Raw genomic sequence first — 14921 nt, 5'->3', positions numbered from 1 at the left:
TCATTACGTTTAATCTTATTCCATGACTTGACACATTTCCATTGCCAAACCCATTATTTTCCAAAGCAAAGCACAATGAGAAAACCAGCTCTAGTTATTAACCACTGATCAGGGGCATTTATTTTTTGGAAAGAGTTATGGGATCCCTGGGGTATGACAGGGCTCCTAAGTACGGAGGTAAACAAACAACAACAAGGCAAGTTATCCAGTTCCAGAGCTTTATGTGCTGATGCCAAACAAGTCAGCATTTTTATTTATTATTATTGTATTTTTTACAGGCCTGGTTACTCCCGAGTCAGTGCTAATTACAGACAAGGCAACGCTCCCCTTTTCTCTCTCTGGTGAACTGTGCGAAGGTGGAGCAGGGTCTCCGATTCATGTTCCCTCACTCAGTGTTGTCACACACTTATCAATGAACAACATTTAGGATTAGCAGCAGGCAGATAAATTCGGCTCTCAGTGGGGGAACACTCCTTCCTATTTACTTGGCAAGAGTAGGGAACAAAGCTGCATGTAACATACACAGCGAAGCTGTGTCCAGAGGTGTTCTGTCACTTCATAGCTTTTATTTTATTTTTTAAAGCGGGATCGTGGGTGGCTATAATTGTGCATCTTCTGGCAGCCTGCCAGAAATGAATCAGCAAGGTAGGGCTGCTCACGGTTTTTTGTTGCTGTAGTTTCAAATGTCAGTTCCCAACAGAAGTGTTGGGTAGAAGATCAGGTGTCTGATTAAAGAGTTATTGAGCCACCAATAAGAATGGGAATGAGAGTTTACTTGAAGTACACCCAGTCTTCCAGATAAAGAGCATCCAAACAATGCCTTCTATTTCTGGCTTTTTAAGCAATGGGTAAGAGGCTCGTAGCGCATCTGGCAACACTTCAAACGTCTACAGAAGCAATCTGAACAACAGTAATTTAACACCATCAGCTCCACTGCAGCTAGACTGGCTGATGTAATAAAGTATGTATGGAACTGTCTGAAAAAAATCTAAATGGTTGGCCAGGCCAAAAGGTGACTATATGCAAAGGATTTCCTGCTCTGTCCTCTTAACTTCGGCTTTTTCATTCCCCATAACCACCATCATCAGTGTGTAATTTGTTTCTCTTGAACATTTTAATAGCCTTTAAATAAACTGAAGACAATCATATATCGTAAAAGATTTTTCTCTTTAGGTGGATGAAAAATGTTATTCCAATGTCATTTGGTTCAGATGCTTGGAAGACACTTCCTACCCATTTAGGCTATTCTTTTTCATTTCAAGGATGATCCTTGTGAGATTCCACATGCTGAAAAAGATCCATACCTACTACATATAGCAAATACATTGAAATATATTTCTGGTCTTTAGTATGTGGCAGATTCTAGTTCACACCTCTCATGCATTTAGCAAGGCAAACTTCCTGAATTTCTTGGCAATACTTAATTTTAAACAAGAGGAGCTAACTTCCTGCTCAGTGATCCCTCACCTATATTAATTTTGGCAAAATTAAAAAAAAATCTGATATCTGCTTTATCAATGTTTAATTTGTTACATGATATTGTCACTGGAGACAAATGATATTGTGGGTGGCATATGGAATGAAAGTTTTGACCCCAATTTCTCATTGTTATTGCATTCACACTGGATTTATCATTCTAGATGATTAAGCTACTGTTAAACTGTGAAACTGAGAAAGAGAAAGCAATTGCTACAAGTCTCGGACTGTGAATTGCAGCTGGCATTGAAACTTAAAGTCCTGTTAAAGAAAAACTGTCAAGTAGTTTGCCAATTAAAAGCTAGTAAATCATATTCTAGAGATTCTACATTATATTTTTAAAACTCTACCTCACTATCAAAAAATACCTCTATTGGTTTAGGGCTTGACAGAACAAACATACAGCTGTGTCTATACTTTCTCTCTCTCAGGGTTTGGCTACACTTGCAGCTGTACAGCGCTGGGAGTTAAAGTTGTCTTCGTATAACTGCGTAGGGAAAGCGCTGCAGTGTGGCCACATTTGCAGCATTTGCAGCGGTGTTGGGAGTGGTGCATTATGGGCAGCTATCCCAGAGTTCAAGTGGCTGCAACGTGCTTTTCAAAGGAAGGGGGTGGCGTGGCACGTGACAGGGAGTGTGGGGGAGAGAGAGTGGATTTTTGGAGCTGACACTGTGTCAGCTCCCTGCCTTGAAAGTTCTGATCTCTTCCCCCACCCCTCCCTCATTAACTGAAAGCAAATAGCCCTCTTTGTTTTTTTCCTCACAGACCTGATAAGCAGCTTCTCCGAAAGGGACCTCCCGCCCCCTCCCACCCGCCGTGCTGCTTCTCTCCTCAAGCAAACACTAGCTGTGGACATTCCAAAGGGATCCCCCTGCCTCTGCTTGAGCAAACAGGAGCTGTGTTTGTTTTTTAGATAAGCAGCTCCGGGAGCCCCCAGTTCACAACAAAACAAAGAGTGTTATCTTTATGTAAAAGCATTATGGGAAGGTTCTGAAGGTCAGTTACAGGGTAGTATGATTAATCACTGTATACACTGGCACCCCAGCACTGCAACAGCAGTGCTGTTCTCTTTATTCCTCTCCTCGAGGTGGAGTACATGTAGCGCTGTATCCAGGGAGATACAGTGCTGTATGTGCCTTGCCAGTGTGGACGGAGAGTAAGTTACAGCGCTGTAAAGCCACCAGCAGCGCTGTAACTCTCAAGTGTGGCCAAGCCCTCAGTTTCTCTATCTGTAGCCTGGGGGATAATACACAATTATAAATACCTCTCTGAGGAAGATGAGGATTCAATGATTGTGAAATACTCTGAATGTATAAAGTGCTTATTAATATTGCTACCAGATCTACTCTAAGATAGAAAAATGAAAAATTGACTGGTATTGTGTTTATATATAAATTCATTATTTCTTCTCAACTATGTGAATCACATTTTAATTCTTTGGACTAGTTTAACTTGCTCTAAATTTGTCTCATCCCACAGGATTTACAGACATTCCCACGAATCTGTGATTGTCTATTCCCAGGTTTCCACGAGTGCACTGACAAGAACCCACCTAACACTGAAATAGTTTGAAAGCAGACATTGACTAGATACTCCAAACATCTAATGAACAGAACACCGTTAATGACAGCAACTAAGAGTGCTCATAGGAAACAATCCTTTCCAACAGGTTACTGGAACTGGACACACCCTTGATGCATAAAACTATCATTGGAATGTATGCCAATTTAAATCTTTACAGTAGCCACATGTAGCTATAAAACCCATTAAATTATATTACCAGAAGCTTCTTTAAAAAAAACCTGCATATGGAAGCTGCCGAAGGTCATCCAAAAATCTATGAATCTGCAACTGCAGTCATTGCTACAATTCTATTAATTTATCAAAAAATTGATTTCGTATTGCAAAATATTAAAGCCACAATCCCTAGGTTCTTAGTTGCTTTTCCTGTTGGTGGTATTATTGCTCCCTGGTGAGCCGGGTCTCTACATTTCATTTGTTTCTCTGAATTGAGTCAAAAATGTATTCTTATGGGACAGACTCTTAGCTCCTAAAATAGCATAATTTCTTCTAAAAATATAGTTATACATTTTTTCAATTTTATTTAGTAACGAAGATTTTTGAGCAGGGATGTAGTTGTCAACAGTCTAAACGCAAAATTCGTAATTTTGTTGTGAAATTTGTGTACGTTCGTTTCCAGTACAAAGTTTACTTTAAGAAATTAAAAAATAGTTAATAGGCTAGAAAAGATTGAATGTGATTATATTTCCTAAAGCCAGCATAAGGAACTGCAGTGTTCTTGGAATCAAACACATTAAGACTAAGTCACACACTCTGGGCTCTCTAGTGTATTATTCGACATGTTGACGTGAACAGTAAGGAGCACTTTGCAACATTTTTCTCCAGAGACGGACCTTCCTTTAAAAATTGTGAAACTCATCAGCCCCGTGTTCTTATATGCCATTTCACGTACCTGTGTGATTAAACAACTACAGGATTATTGCTTCCTTGCCCTCTGGAGATCATGGAAACCCAGGAGGCAACAGTCATACTCCCATGGAGTGAGTTGCACATGTTGGTTATGAACAAACCTTTGGGAATGTCTACACTACAATTAATCACTCACGGCTGAGCCACACTTGCAAGGCTTGAGCTGTGGGGCTGTTTAATTCCAGTAGACTTTCAGGCATGGGCTGGAGCCTGGGCTCTAAGATCGTCCCGCCTCACAAGGTCCTAGAGTCCACGCTGCAGCCCAAGCCCAGGAGTCTACACTGCAGTTGAACAGTCCTGCAACCTGAGCCCTGTGAACCTGTGTCAGCAAGCACAGGCCAGCCATAGGTGTCTCGACCAACCCTTAGTATTTAGTTTCAGGGGTTTAATTCCATCTGACAGCTCCTTATAGTGGAAAGGGAAAAACGAACAGACTTTTCCTAGAGAAAAACTGTATAGGAAATTCCTGCTTATTTACAAATAAATAAAAATTAAAAACCCAAACTCAGAACAGAGAAAATAGTTCTATTTGGTGGGGAAAGGAATGAACTGGATACTTCAAGCTGCAACTGACCCTCTCCCAAAAGATATGCTCAATATTTTTTGAATTCCCCATCTTGCTCTGTTGGTAGAAGGTCATATTACGGGTCCAGACTGACCTAATGGATAAATTTGGTCTGTCAGAGGTTGGAGGAAAGAGAATCGTCCCCTCAGGCTCCTAAGGATCAGCAATTGGAGATTTCTGAAGTTCACCAGAGCTGCACAAACTACCCACACTCAGCACAAGGTAGAGGAGCAGCCATAACAGTGTGGAATGCATCAGACCTGCAACGTTACTTCAGCGCTGTATGTTTGTATTTAAAATATACTATTCTGCAAGACTAAATTGGGCTTGTTGCTTGGGTACATGTTCTAATCCACAACCGTACCTCCTTCCTAGGCTATTACTGTCACAGCACTTATCCTCTACCTAAGGCAAAACAAACCTCCCAAGACTAGATTTAATACCACTAGTGACACCCAAAGATCAGTAACTGCTTACTGTGAAATAAGTCTCTCTACATCTGACCAAATATGTTATCTTGACATCAATTCTGATTTTGCTGCAGAAAGCCTGATGTTAAACCTCTATCAGACACTGGTGGGGGGAGGGGGGTGGGAGAAGAATGAAGGGGCATCCTCTAACCCCATCTTCTTTAATATACCGTTGATGTCCCAATGATACAGTTACAGGTCTCAAGCATCCTTGTACCTGGTCCCCACAACTTCTGCATATGGCTGCACTCGTGTTCTGAATAACTGAAAATATCTGCTATAACTTTCTACATTTAATTCTACTGCAAATAATAGTGCCTATGCAATTAAACAAATGAATTTACATAATGCAAAAAAGTATTTTTCTTTTCTAGCTGTTGAAATACAACTATAATACTTCTGTCTTTAAAAAAAAAAAAGTAAGTCATTTTGAGAGGAATGAAAAAGATACTCACTTTACAGGAGCCCTGGCATAGACCTGTAGCCAATCAGGAATTTCTGCAGTGTGGTATGGATTTGCAGGCACTAGAAGGGGCTGGCTTCTCTCAGCTTGCTGTGGCTGATAAGTCACTGGTGGAGGTTGATCATAACGAGGAACGCTGTATAAAGAACAGAGATAGAAATCTAAAATGTATCAATTCAATAATCTCCAAAAGCAGCAAATTAAACATACTAGTATAATTAAAATGTTAATTTTGACCAAAATGTTAAAATCTTAATAAAAACTACTGATCAATCCAGCCACTTACAACAATAGGAGTCTGTATGCAGACTGATGGCATTACAGCATGGAGGTAGGTTGCATTTAATTTTAAATGCTCCAGTACTTAATTTTAAATATTCTTTAGTGGGAGTAAGGAGACTTTCTGCAGTCATTTTTAATAATAATTGTGCCATGGTCTTTATTTTATGCTAAACACAAATGTAAACACTGCTGCATTTATCACATTGTACAAACTCGTATCGGACCATTTCACCTGTTACCCCATTGCATTTTTACTAACATGGTCTGACCAAAAATTAAAAACCAATTTTAACAGATAAAATAGGCAAGTGATCAACCCAAAAGTCACTGGATTTAGAACAAATGTGTTCAAGTTACATTTGGTACAAGCTATTCCACAATGTTATCTATTGTTCCATATCGAGATTTTTCCTTCTCACATGAAGAAACAATAAGAAAAATAGTACAGCAGGGACAAGTGTGTTGGAGTATACTAACAAAAAGTTATCAACATTTATATTGTGTGCAGATGAAACAGGGACATTTATTTTAGAGCAGAACTAGCCCATGTTTAAAATGGCAAAGTGCCTCTTCATCAGGATTATTATTACAGGTTATTTGTGAGGACAGCCTGCTGGAAGGTAAGATTTAACAGCTTCCTTTCAACCTGTAACATTTTCCTCCTCCTGAAGTATTCTGTAAATCTTAATGAACATTAATAGTAAAGTACAATGATGCATTGTTCTTGATTAGTTGGTAGCAATATTCTGTGCTCTGAACTTACATTAAAATTAACACAGCTCAGGAAACAGAAGCCCTGAGGTTACCTCCGTTTACAATTAAAGCAACTTGGACAGAAACCAGTAAAGTTCCATGTATAAAAATAATATATAACCGATCAGTGATGTGCTAAAACAGAAAAGCTCGATTTTCCTACACTAAATTCTATCAGAATATAGTCTGCCACAAAATTAACATCGATAGCCTACCTGGGAGCACAGGGATGTTTGTACTGAGCTCTTTTATTGATGTGATCTACATAATACACTCCAAATTCTGCTGACTCAACTCTTTCCCATCCAGGAGGCAGCCCCTCACGCTCAAGTGGATGGCTCCAATGAGTTGTATTAGTGTTATGATCAATGTAGTATTTCCTTCCTCTAATAGTCCAGTCCACTGACCAGCCAGGAAGAAGAGGTAAATCTTCAGAACTGTGATTTGTTAAATTTCCTAGTGATGTAGCAGGAACCCTGCCAATGCCTGAAAAAAACATAAGAGAATTCATCCAAGCTGACAACAATGCTTGAAATTGGATGACTGACTTGAAAAAAAAAAAGTTGTAATTACTTTCCTCAGGAAAGCAGTGAAAGATGGCCATGTTCTGAATGAATTATAACTCAAGAATAAGGCTGCAGCAGATTTACAAAGTCTGTATTCACACATTGTTTTTCTCTACATATTTCAAATTAGAACTTGTCAAATGAATCACTAAATTATTGGGCAATCAGAACATTGCGTGTGTGGATTGACCAACAACAACAAGAGCAATAATCCTTTTGTAAGTCAGGTCTCACTTCCTGAAAGAAGAAAAAGCAAAGTAGTGTTTTGTTTCCATAACATAACCTGAACTTTTGCCACCAGGTACTCTTGATTTGGACGAATGTCACAGCAGTTTTATCTATATTTACTAAAAGTATGTTTGGAGCTAAATGTCCAGCTGACTTGCCTCCACGAAACTCAGTTAAGACTTATTGGCTCCGTTTACCTTAGAAAAGTAGGTAATGTATTTAATAGGGATGACGCTGCAATCGTATTACTAACGTTGAATTCCTGAACAGGGCTGGCAGACATGGGATTTTAAAATGCCTGAACATATTTAAACTACAATTTATGTTAGTAATACATTACAGTTACATCCACCCTACATACCTACTAAACACAGCTACAGTATTTTTCTAGTGTAAATGGGACCTTCAAAACCCATTCAGCAGTAGACAAGCCTTCCTAATTTACCTACACAGGCAGTCACAGAAACAGAAGGGAGGGAAGAGATGTAGAAGTTAAAATAAGACAATGGAACAATGATCATTATACCATATGCTTACATAACCACAAAAGATAATTCAATACAATTTAAAAATCGTAACTTTTAAAATATACAAATATTACACTTACATGCATTATAGACATTAGTGCACCAAGTACTAATAAACATAATAAAAATATCATTTCAATTTTTTTATCTTTTCCTTCTCATTATGTATTGTGGAACTTTAGGGAGGACTCCATGTCAGTCAAAATACAGTTGAAATGAGAAAACTTCCAGCAGAGATAAAAACATGACTGAAAATGTAAAACACATGGTGACCTAACCAAAATGTTCACAGATCACTAGGTTTCATTCCTTAGATGCTTGATATCCAGTATAATGTTGGCACAATTTAAACTCTTCTTCATATATATATTCCTTGAAATATAAATTCCTTCCTTCATATATTCCTTGAAATATAAATTTATTTTCCTGAACTGCAGTTACATTTACATTCCCAGTTAGAGACTCCTCTAGCTGCAGAGAAATCCCTAATTTGACACAGTAAAAGCTTAGAAAGCTCTGTAAAGTGGCATTTCTGATCTTCATTGAAATGCTGGTTTATAGTCGAGTTGATGGGGAGACAGCAGGGGGTTGGGGTGCGGGCTCTGAGTGGGTGTTTAGGTGCAGGAGGGGGTGAGGAGTGCTGGATCTGGAGGCCACTCACCTCGGCCGGCTCCCCTTAAGCGGCGACCTGTCCCCGGCTCTGCCTGTTCCTAGGCAGAAGCATGGCAGACAGCTCTGCGTGCTGCTCCCCCACCTCCGCCCCAGTGCCTGGGAACTGTGGCCAATGGGAGCTGCAGGGGTGGCACCTGTGGGCACAGGCAGCATGCAGAGCCACCTGCTGCGCCTCCACCTAGGAGCAGCCGGAGCCCGGGACATGTTGCCATTTGCGGGGAGCTGCCAGAGGTGAGCACCTGCCTGGATCCAACATGCTGTACTCCCTTCTGGGCATCCTAGCCTTCTGCCCTGAGCCCCCTCCCACACACAAACTCCCTCCCAGAGCTCACGCTCCACACCCTCTCCTGCACCCTAACCCCCAGTCCCACACCCACTCTCTCTTACTTAACCAGCATTTTTTTTTTTAAACTTACTGGCACCTCCCCTTCCTCCAACATGCCCGTTAAAACAATTTTTACTGTACTTTCAAATGCCATAATAAAATACATATTACTGGATTCCAGAATTCCCAACTAGCTGATAAATGTCCTATTAATGCTATATTTTCTCACTGAACCATATAGAGGAGTCTAGATTTTTTCCTCTCTCAGCAGTTAAACAATTGATTCTACCACAGTACTAATGTCTCCACAGATGTTGGAATAAATACTTCCTCAGTTTTGGCTCTTCAGAAATAAAAATGTGTGCGAGTGTATGAGAGAGAGAGATGGAACTACTGGTATCATCCAAAGAATACCATGAAAAGAAAACGATCTATGCTAGCTCATCCAAAAAGCAGCACTGAAGCCAGATGAAACTTCACCATTACTCCTTCTCTGCCTAACCATCTGTTATAAACAGATATCACACATGCAGCTTCTCCTTTGTACTGACCCTTCCACTTCTGCTATTAGGGGAAATTATGAACATGCTTTCCTTCTGACTGTTCACCCACAGATCAACACTGGCACATAAAGGACATTCTTTTCGATCTTTTGCTTACCAGTTTGGATTTAGTACAGCACAAGTACTGGAGTAACACCTCGCCTGCACTTTCAGTCTGTGATATTAGCCATCAGCAATAAGGTAACTGGAAATTATTCCAAGTGAAGAAACACAGGAAACGAGAGACTGAAGTCCTCTCTTCCCTGAGAGTGCTGGTCCTGAAAACATTTCTATTTGTCAACAAAAATATTTCTAACCCTGGCAGGTTATGAAATATTTGACCTTGGAGTACCTCCCTGTGTTAAAATATTTTTGCTATTTCCGTAAGTCATCATGTGTACCAATGCTGTGGTTCCCTCTCGCAGGTCCTTATTCCAAGAAGGAATCTGCAACCTGGACCTTATTTCCCTGTGGAGTCTCATTGAAGGCAGGGAAGAGAAAGGTATTCCAGTTTCTATTTCCAAGAGGAAATACAATTTTCCAATTAAGCTACTCGAAAAGATACTGGACTTCAGATAAACAAGTCCAATATTTTCTCCAATTAACTGGATTGTGATGATTATGACTCTTCTTGGATGTGTAAACAAGAACTACTTATGGTGTCAGCACTAGCATGGGATTCAAATACTCTCAGACGTCACTAGAAGAAAGAACCTCAACATAGGTATAAATGTTAACTTTCCTTTCAGTTTACATTTAAAACGAGCACATGCTCAAGTGTTTTGTTGTGTTTTTACCTCCCACTTCAATTATAGCATAATTTAGCAGCCAATATATACTCCTGTGGACAGAGGTTAATGCTTAATAAAGTTTTAAAGCTGGAATTAGAAGGTTTCAGATAGTACATAGAATGGGTTTTAGCTCTAACGGTTAGGACTTGTTCATGTGGGAAATTATTTAAACTATGATATTCATCCCAGTATAACAGCCTACATGGACACACAAAGGTCTAGTCTTTACTTAAAAATTAGATCGACCAAGCTATGTTGCTAGGGAAAAACATTGTGCCCTGTGCACCACAATTAGGCTGACTTAACCCCTGCAGTGTAGATGCCACCTCTTGAGAGATGGATTAACCCCTTTAGCTGATGTAGGAAGGGTCTACCATTGCGGCACTACAGGGGCTGAAATATTGACAAGGCCTTATTTAAGTACATTTCTTGCCACAAAAAAACAGACAAGAGCTAAGAGGAGAAAGGGAAAATTGTAATCAGAACGTTACCTTGTGAATCACCAAGACGAGAAAGTAATTGCTACACTTCATTGGAAAGGCAAGACTTAACGCTATAGAAACTAGGAAAATGAGAAGTTATAGCCACAGACCTTAAAACAGTCATAACTGCCTCAGACAACGCAATCTTATTTTGGCACTGTTTCTGGACTTAACACAGCAAGTACCAAACCAGTGTAATTTTTTGATCCCTGGATAAATTTTTTTTTTATATATATAAAAATATATAACTGAAGCAATCAACAGTTATGAAACAGAAGGCTTGATTTCCAGGTAACAAAGGGGCTAGAAGTACACAGAGAGCTGTAAAAGGTCACATAGGCTTGGTCTACACTACGCGTTTAAACCGATTTCAGCAGCGTTAAACCGATTTAATGTTGTACCCGTCCACACTACAAGGCCCTTTATATCGATATAAAGGGCTCTTTAAATCGGTTTCTGTACTCCTCCCCGACGAGAGGAGTAGCGCTAAAATCAGTATTACCATATCGGATTAGGGTTAGTGGGACCGCAAATCGATGGTATTGGCCTCCGGGCGGTATCCCACAGTGCACCACTGTGACCGCTCTGGACAGCAATCTGAGCTCAGATGCAGTGGCCACGTAAACAGGAAAAGTCCGGTGAAATTTTGATGTTCATTTCCTGTTTGCCCAGCGTGGAGCTCTGATCAGCACGGGTGGCGATGCAGTCCCAAATCCAAAAAGAGCTCCAGCATGGACCGTACGGGAGATATTGGATCTGATCGCTGTATGGGGTAACAAATCTGTTCTATCAAAGCTCCGTTACAGAAGACGAAATGCCAAAGCGTTTGAAAAAAAAATCTACAGGCTACACAGTGCTGCGTGACAAGTGTAACGGGAAGCCAGAGACTCAAATGGACACTCATGGAGGGAAGGAGGGGGTACTGAGGACTCCAGCTATCCCACAGTCCCCAGCAGTCTCCGAAAAGTATTTGCATTCTTGGCTGAGCTCCCAATGCCTGTAGGTTCAAACACATTGTCTGGCGTGGTTCAGGGAATAGCTCGTCAATTTACACACACACCCCCACGTGAAAGAAAAGGGAAAGAAATCGTTTGACTTCTTTCAATGTCACCCTATGTCTACTGAATGCTGCTGGTAGACGCGATGCTGCAGCAGTGAAGAGCAGTATCCACTCCTCTCCCCTGCCCGGTGGCAGACGGTGCAGTAGGACTGGTAGCCGTCCTTGTTATCAACCCATGAGTGCTCCTGGCTGGCTTCAGGTAAGGCTGGCCGGGGGCGCCTGGGTGAAAATAGGAATGATTCTCGGTCATTCCCGTAGATGGTACAGAACGGCTGGTAACCGTTCTCATCATAGCAACTGGGGCCTGAGCTCCATCAGCCCCCTCCCTTTCCTGTGTAAAGAAAAGATTCTGTCCTGCCTGGACTATCATAGCAACGGGATGCTGGGCTCCTCTCTCTGCACTGCTTAATGTCCTGCCTGGACTGTCATAGCAGCGGGAGCCTGCCTCCCCCTCATTTTATCTCACTAACAAGTCACTGTTTCTTATTCCTGCATTCTTTATAACTTCATGACACAAATGGGGAGGACACTGCCACGGTAGCCCAGGAAGGTTGGGGGAGGAGCGAAGCAACAGGTGGGGTTGTTGCAGGGGCACCCCCCGTGAATGGCATGCAGCTCATCCTTTCTGCGGGATCTGACACGGAGCAGCTGTGCTCTCTGATATACTGGTTGTCTAGCACACTTGCCCTATATTCTAGGCAGGACTGACTATTTTTAGATACCATAAAGGAGGGATTGACTCGGGAAGTCATTCCCATTTTTGCCTTTGCGCCCCCGGCCGACCTCAGCCAGGGGCACCCATGATAGCAGCAGACAGAGCAGAACGACAGATAACCGTCATCTCATTGACAATTTACACCGGCAGCAGACGGTACAGAACGACTGGTAACCGTCTCTGCTATCATGCAAAAGCAAATGAATGCTGCTGTGTAGCGCTGGAATATCACCTCTGTCAGCGGCATCCAGTACACATACGGTGACTGTAAAAAAAAAAAAAAGCTGAACGGGCTCCATGGTTGCCGTGCTATGGCGTCTGCCAGGGCAATCCAGGGAAAAAGGGCATGAAATGATTGTCTGCCGTTGCTTTCCCGGAGGAAGGAATGACTGACGACATTTACCCAGAACCACCTGCGACAATGATTTTTGCCCCATCAGCCACTGGGCTCTCAACCCAGAATTCTAAGGGGCGGGGGAGACTGCGGGAACTATGGGATAGCTACGGAATAGCTACCCACAGTAAAACGCTCCGGAAATCGACGCTAGCCTCGGACCATGGACGCACCCCCCCGAATTAATGTGCTTAGTGTGGCCGCGTGCACTCAACTTTATACAATCTGTTTTATAAAACTGGTTTATGTAAAATCGGAATAATCCCGTAGTGCAGACATACCCACAGTTTCATGTATACTTTTTCCTTAAGTCACAAAAACACCATCAGTATTTTCTTGAGGTTGTTGAAAGTTATAAGAATTCAGATTCTATTTGGAAGTACAGATTCTCGTGCCCTTTGAATCGTTGTAGCATTCAACTATAATTAGCTTAATTTAGACATTTGTTTGTATAATTGGAGTTATTGACTACCAGAATAAGCCATACTCACTGCTTTTGCTTATAACATTCTATGAAGGAAGTACTCAGCAGATGCTTCCTTGAAATGAGAACATACAACAGGAATATTTCCTACTGTAGCTTAGAACAACAACAGGAGAGGAGAAAACTACTTTGTTTTTTTAGACTCCTGTTAAGTATCAATAGTAAGAGTGGGCACCACTTCAAAGGTTAGATTACCATTTAATCTTTTTCACAATTGCTGGTCAAAGAAAGGAGGGGCATTTAAAGTATTAACAAGGAAAATACTGTGTTATAACAGGATATTTTACTAGACTGCAAGACAACCTGAAACACAGTAAGCAGAAAGTTACACCTGACAGAAATATGCTGGTACATTACAGTCATGTAAGGTTACAAGAACCCTGCCTTGAGGAGCTTTGTAAGAATACTTATTAATTCTACTTCTACAACACCTGAGGGCCCGAAATGTGTATTAGTGCCCATTTTAAGGCACTATACAAACACACCACAAAGGCCATGACTCAGAGCATTCAGAAAATATAAAGTATGTATTCTGACAATGACTGGTTGAGGAACAAGTTAATTTTAAGTCTGAGAGTTCTTTCAGTAGAAGTGTGGGGGCAGATATTTAAAACATGATGGAACTTTGGCATGCCTATTAGTGGGTGGCATGGTCCCAGTCTAACTCCTTCACTGCAACTTTTCTTTTAAAACCTGCCCTCTAGTATCCTGGCTAAAACGTCTCTTTTCTTGGGTTAGATCTCTGCCACTGTATTAGCTGCTAGACAGGCTTTGCATTTCCTGCTCAGAGACGGAACAGCTTTCTGAAAAATGGTTTCTGTTAGCATGGTCTCAGTCCTTTCCAAGTTATAACTCTTTTACTCTCTGCTTAAAGGTGGGTTCTCTCATATGAAAGTGACTTTCTTAATGAGAGTTACCAAATCTCAGGAGTGGTCACAACTGTATTCTCATTTACTGGACTACAATCTCTGTCCGGACTGCATCACTTAAACCCTGTAGTCTGGAACCTGCCTTTTCTCATTTGCCATTTCTGTTTCTCTCGGACTCCGATGTTTTCTGTTCGCTTTAACTATTGGTCTTAAGGAATTTCAATGCTGCCTTGTTATTTTTGGCTTGGCTTTTCCTCTGTGCCTTAACATGCTGCCTTCAGTTCAATCCTCTGAACTAACTGGCAACTAGCTTCTGAGTTTTTACATAGTGTTGCAAAGCAGAGGAATCCTGTTGAATCTAGTCTGCTCTCCTTAGGGATGCAACTGTGCATTATCTCACTAGTCTGCTAAAAGAAAATGTAAATGGATATAGACCATTTTTATTATCCACATTTTACAACACTTCACGTATTTCCAGGTTTTAAGCCAGTCTCTACACTAAGTCTCTTTTTGAAAACCTTCAGCAGCACAATGCTTCAACACTAGGATCCAAGCATCAGTTTTTAGCACTGTGTTTTACCATATATCATGGAATCCAGAGACAATGCAAAGGAGCTCCTTTGGATCACAATATCTATTTCTTTCAGAAATGGACCTGCAATGCAATGATCTCTTTCAATTCAAAATCGAGCCTTTGTTTGTGCATACACCACAGAGAGACCAAAACAGATGTATTGCACAAATGATTTTGTAGTCCAATCAAAGGT

General features: G+C 41.0%; 1 protein-coding gene across 2 annotated transcripts in view; it reads right to left on the bottom strand.

The window, feature by feature from the left end:
* Nucleotides 1-14921, bottom strand: part of SAV1 (salvador family WW domain containing protein 1) — a 38845-nt gene that overhangs the window by 10574 nt on the left and 13350 nt on the right. For both annotated transcript variants that reach the window (XM_050954728.1, XM_050954729.1), the window contains exons 3-4: nt 6715-6985; nt 5457-5600 (exon numbers count right to left, since the gene is read on the bottom strand). In XM_050954728.1, coding sequence (XP_050810685.1) covers nt 5457-5600; nt 6715-6985 — 415 coding nt within the window. The remainder of the gene's footprint in view (nt 1-5456; nt 5601-6714; nt 6986-14921) is intronic.

The sequence above is a fragment of the Gopherus flavomarginatus genome, chromosome 5 (genome assembly GCF_025201925.1).
Source record: "Gopherus flavomarginatus isolate rGopFla2 chromosome 5, rGopFla2.mat.asm, whole genome shotgun sequence".
Lineage (NCBI taxonomy): Eukaryota > Metazoa > Chordata > Testudines > Testudinidae > Gopherus > Gopherus flavomarginatus.
This window is presented reverse-complemented; position numbering and strand designations above follow the sequence as displayed.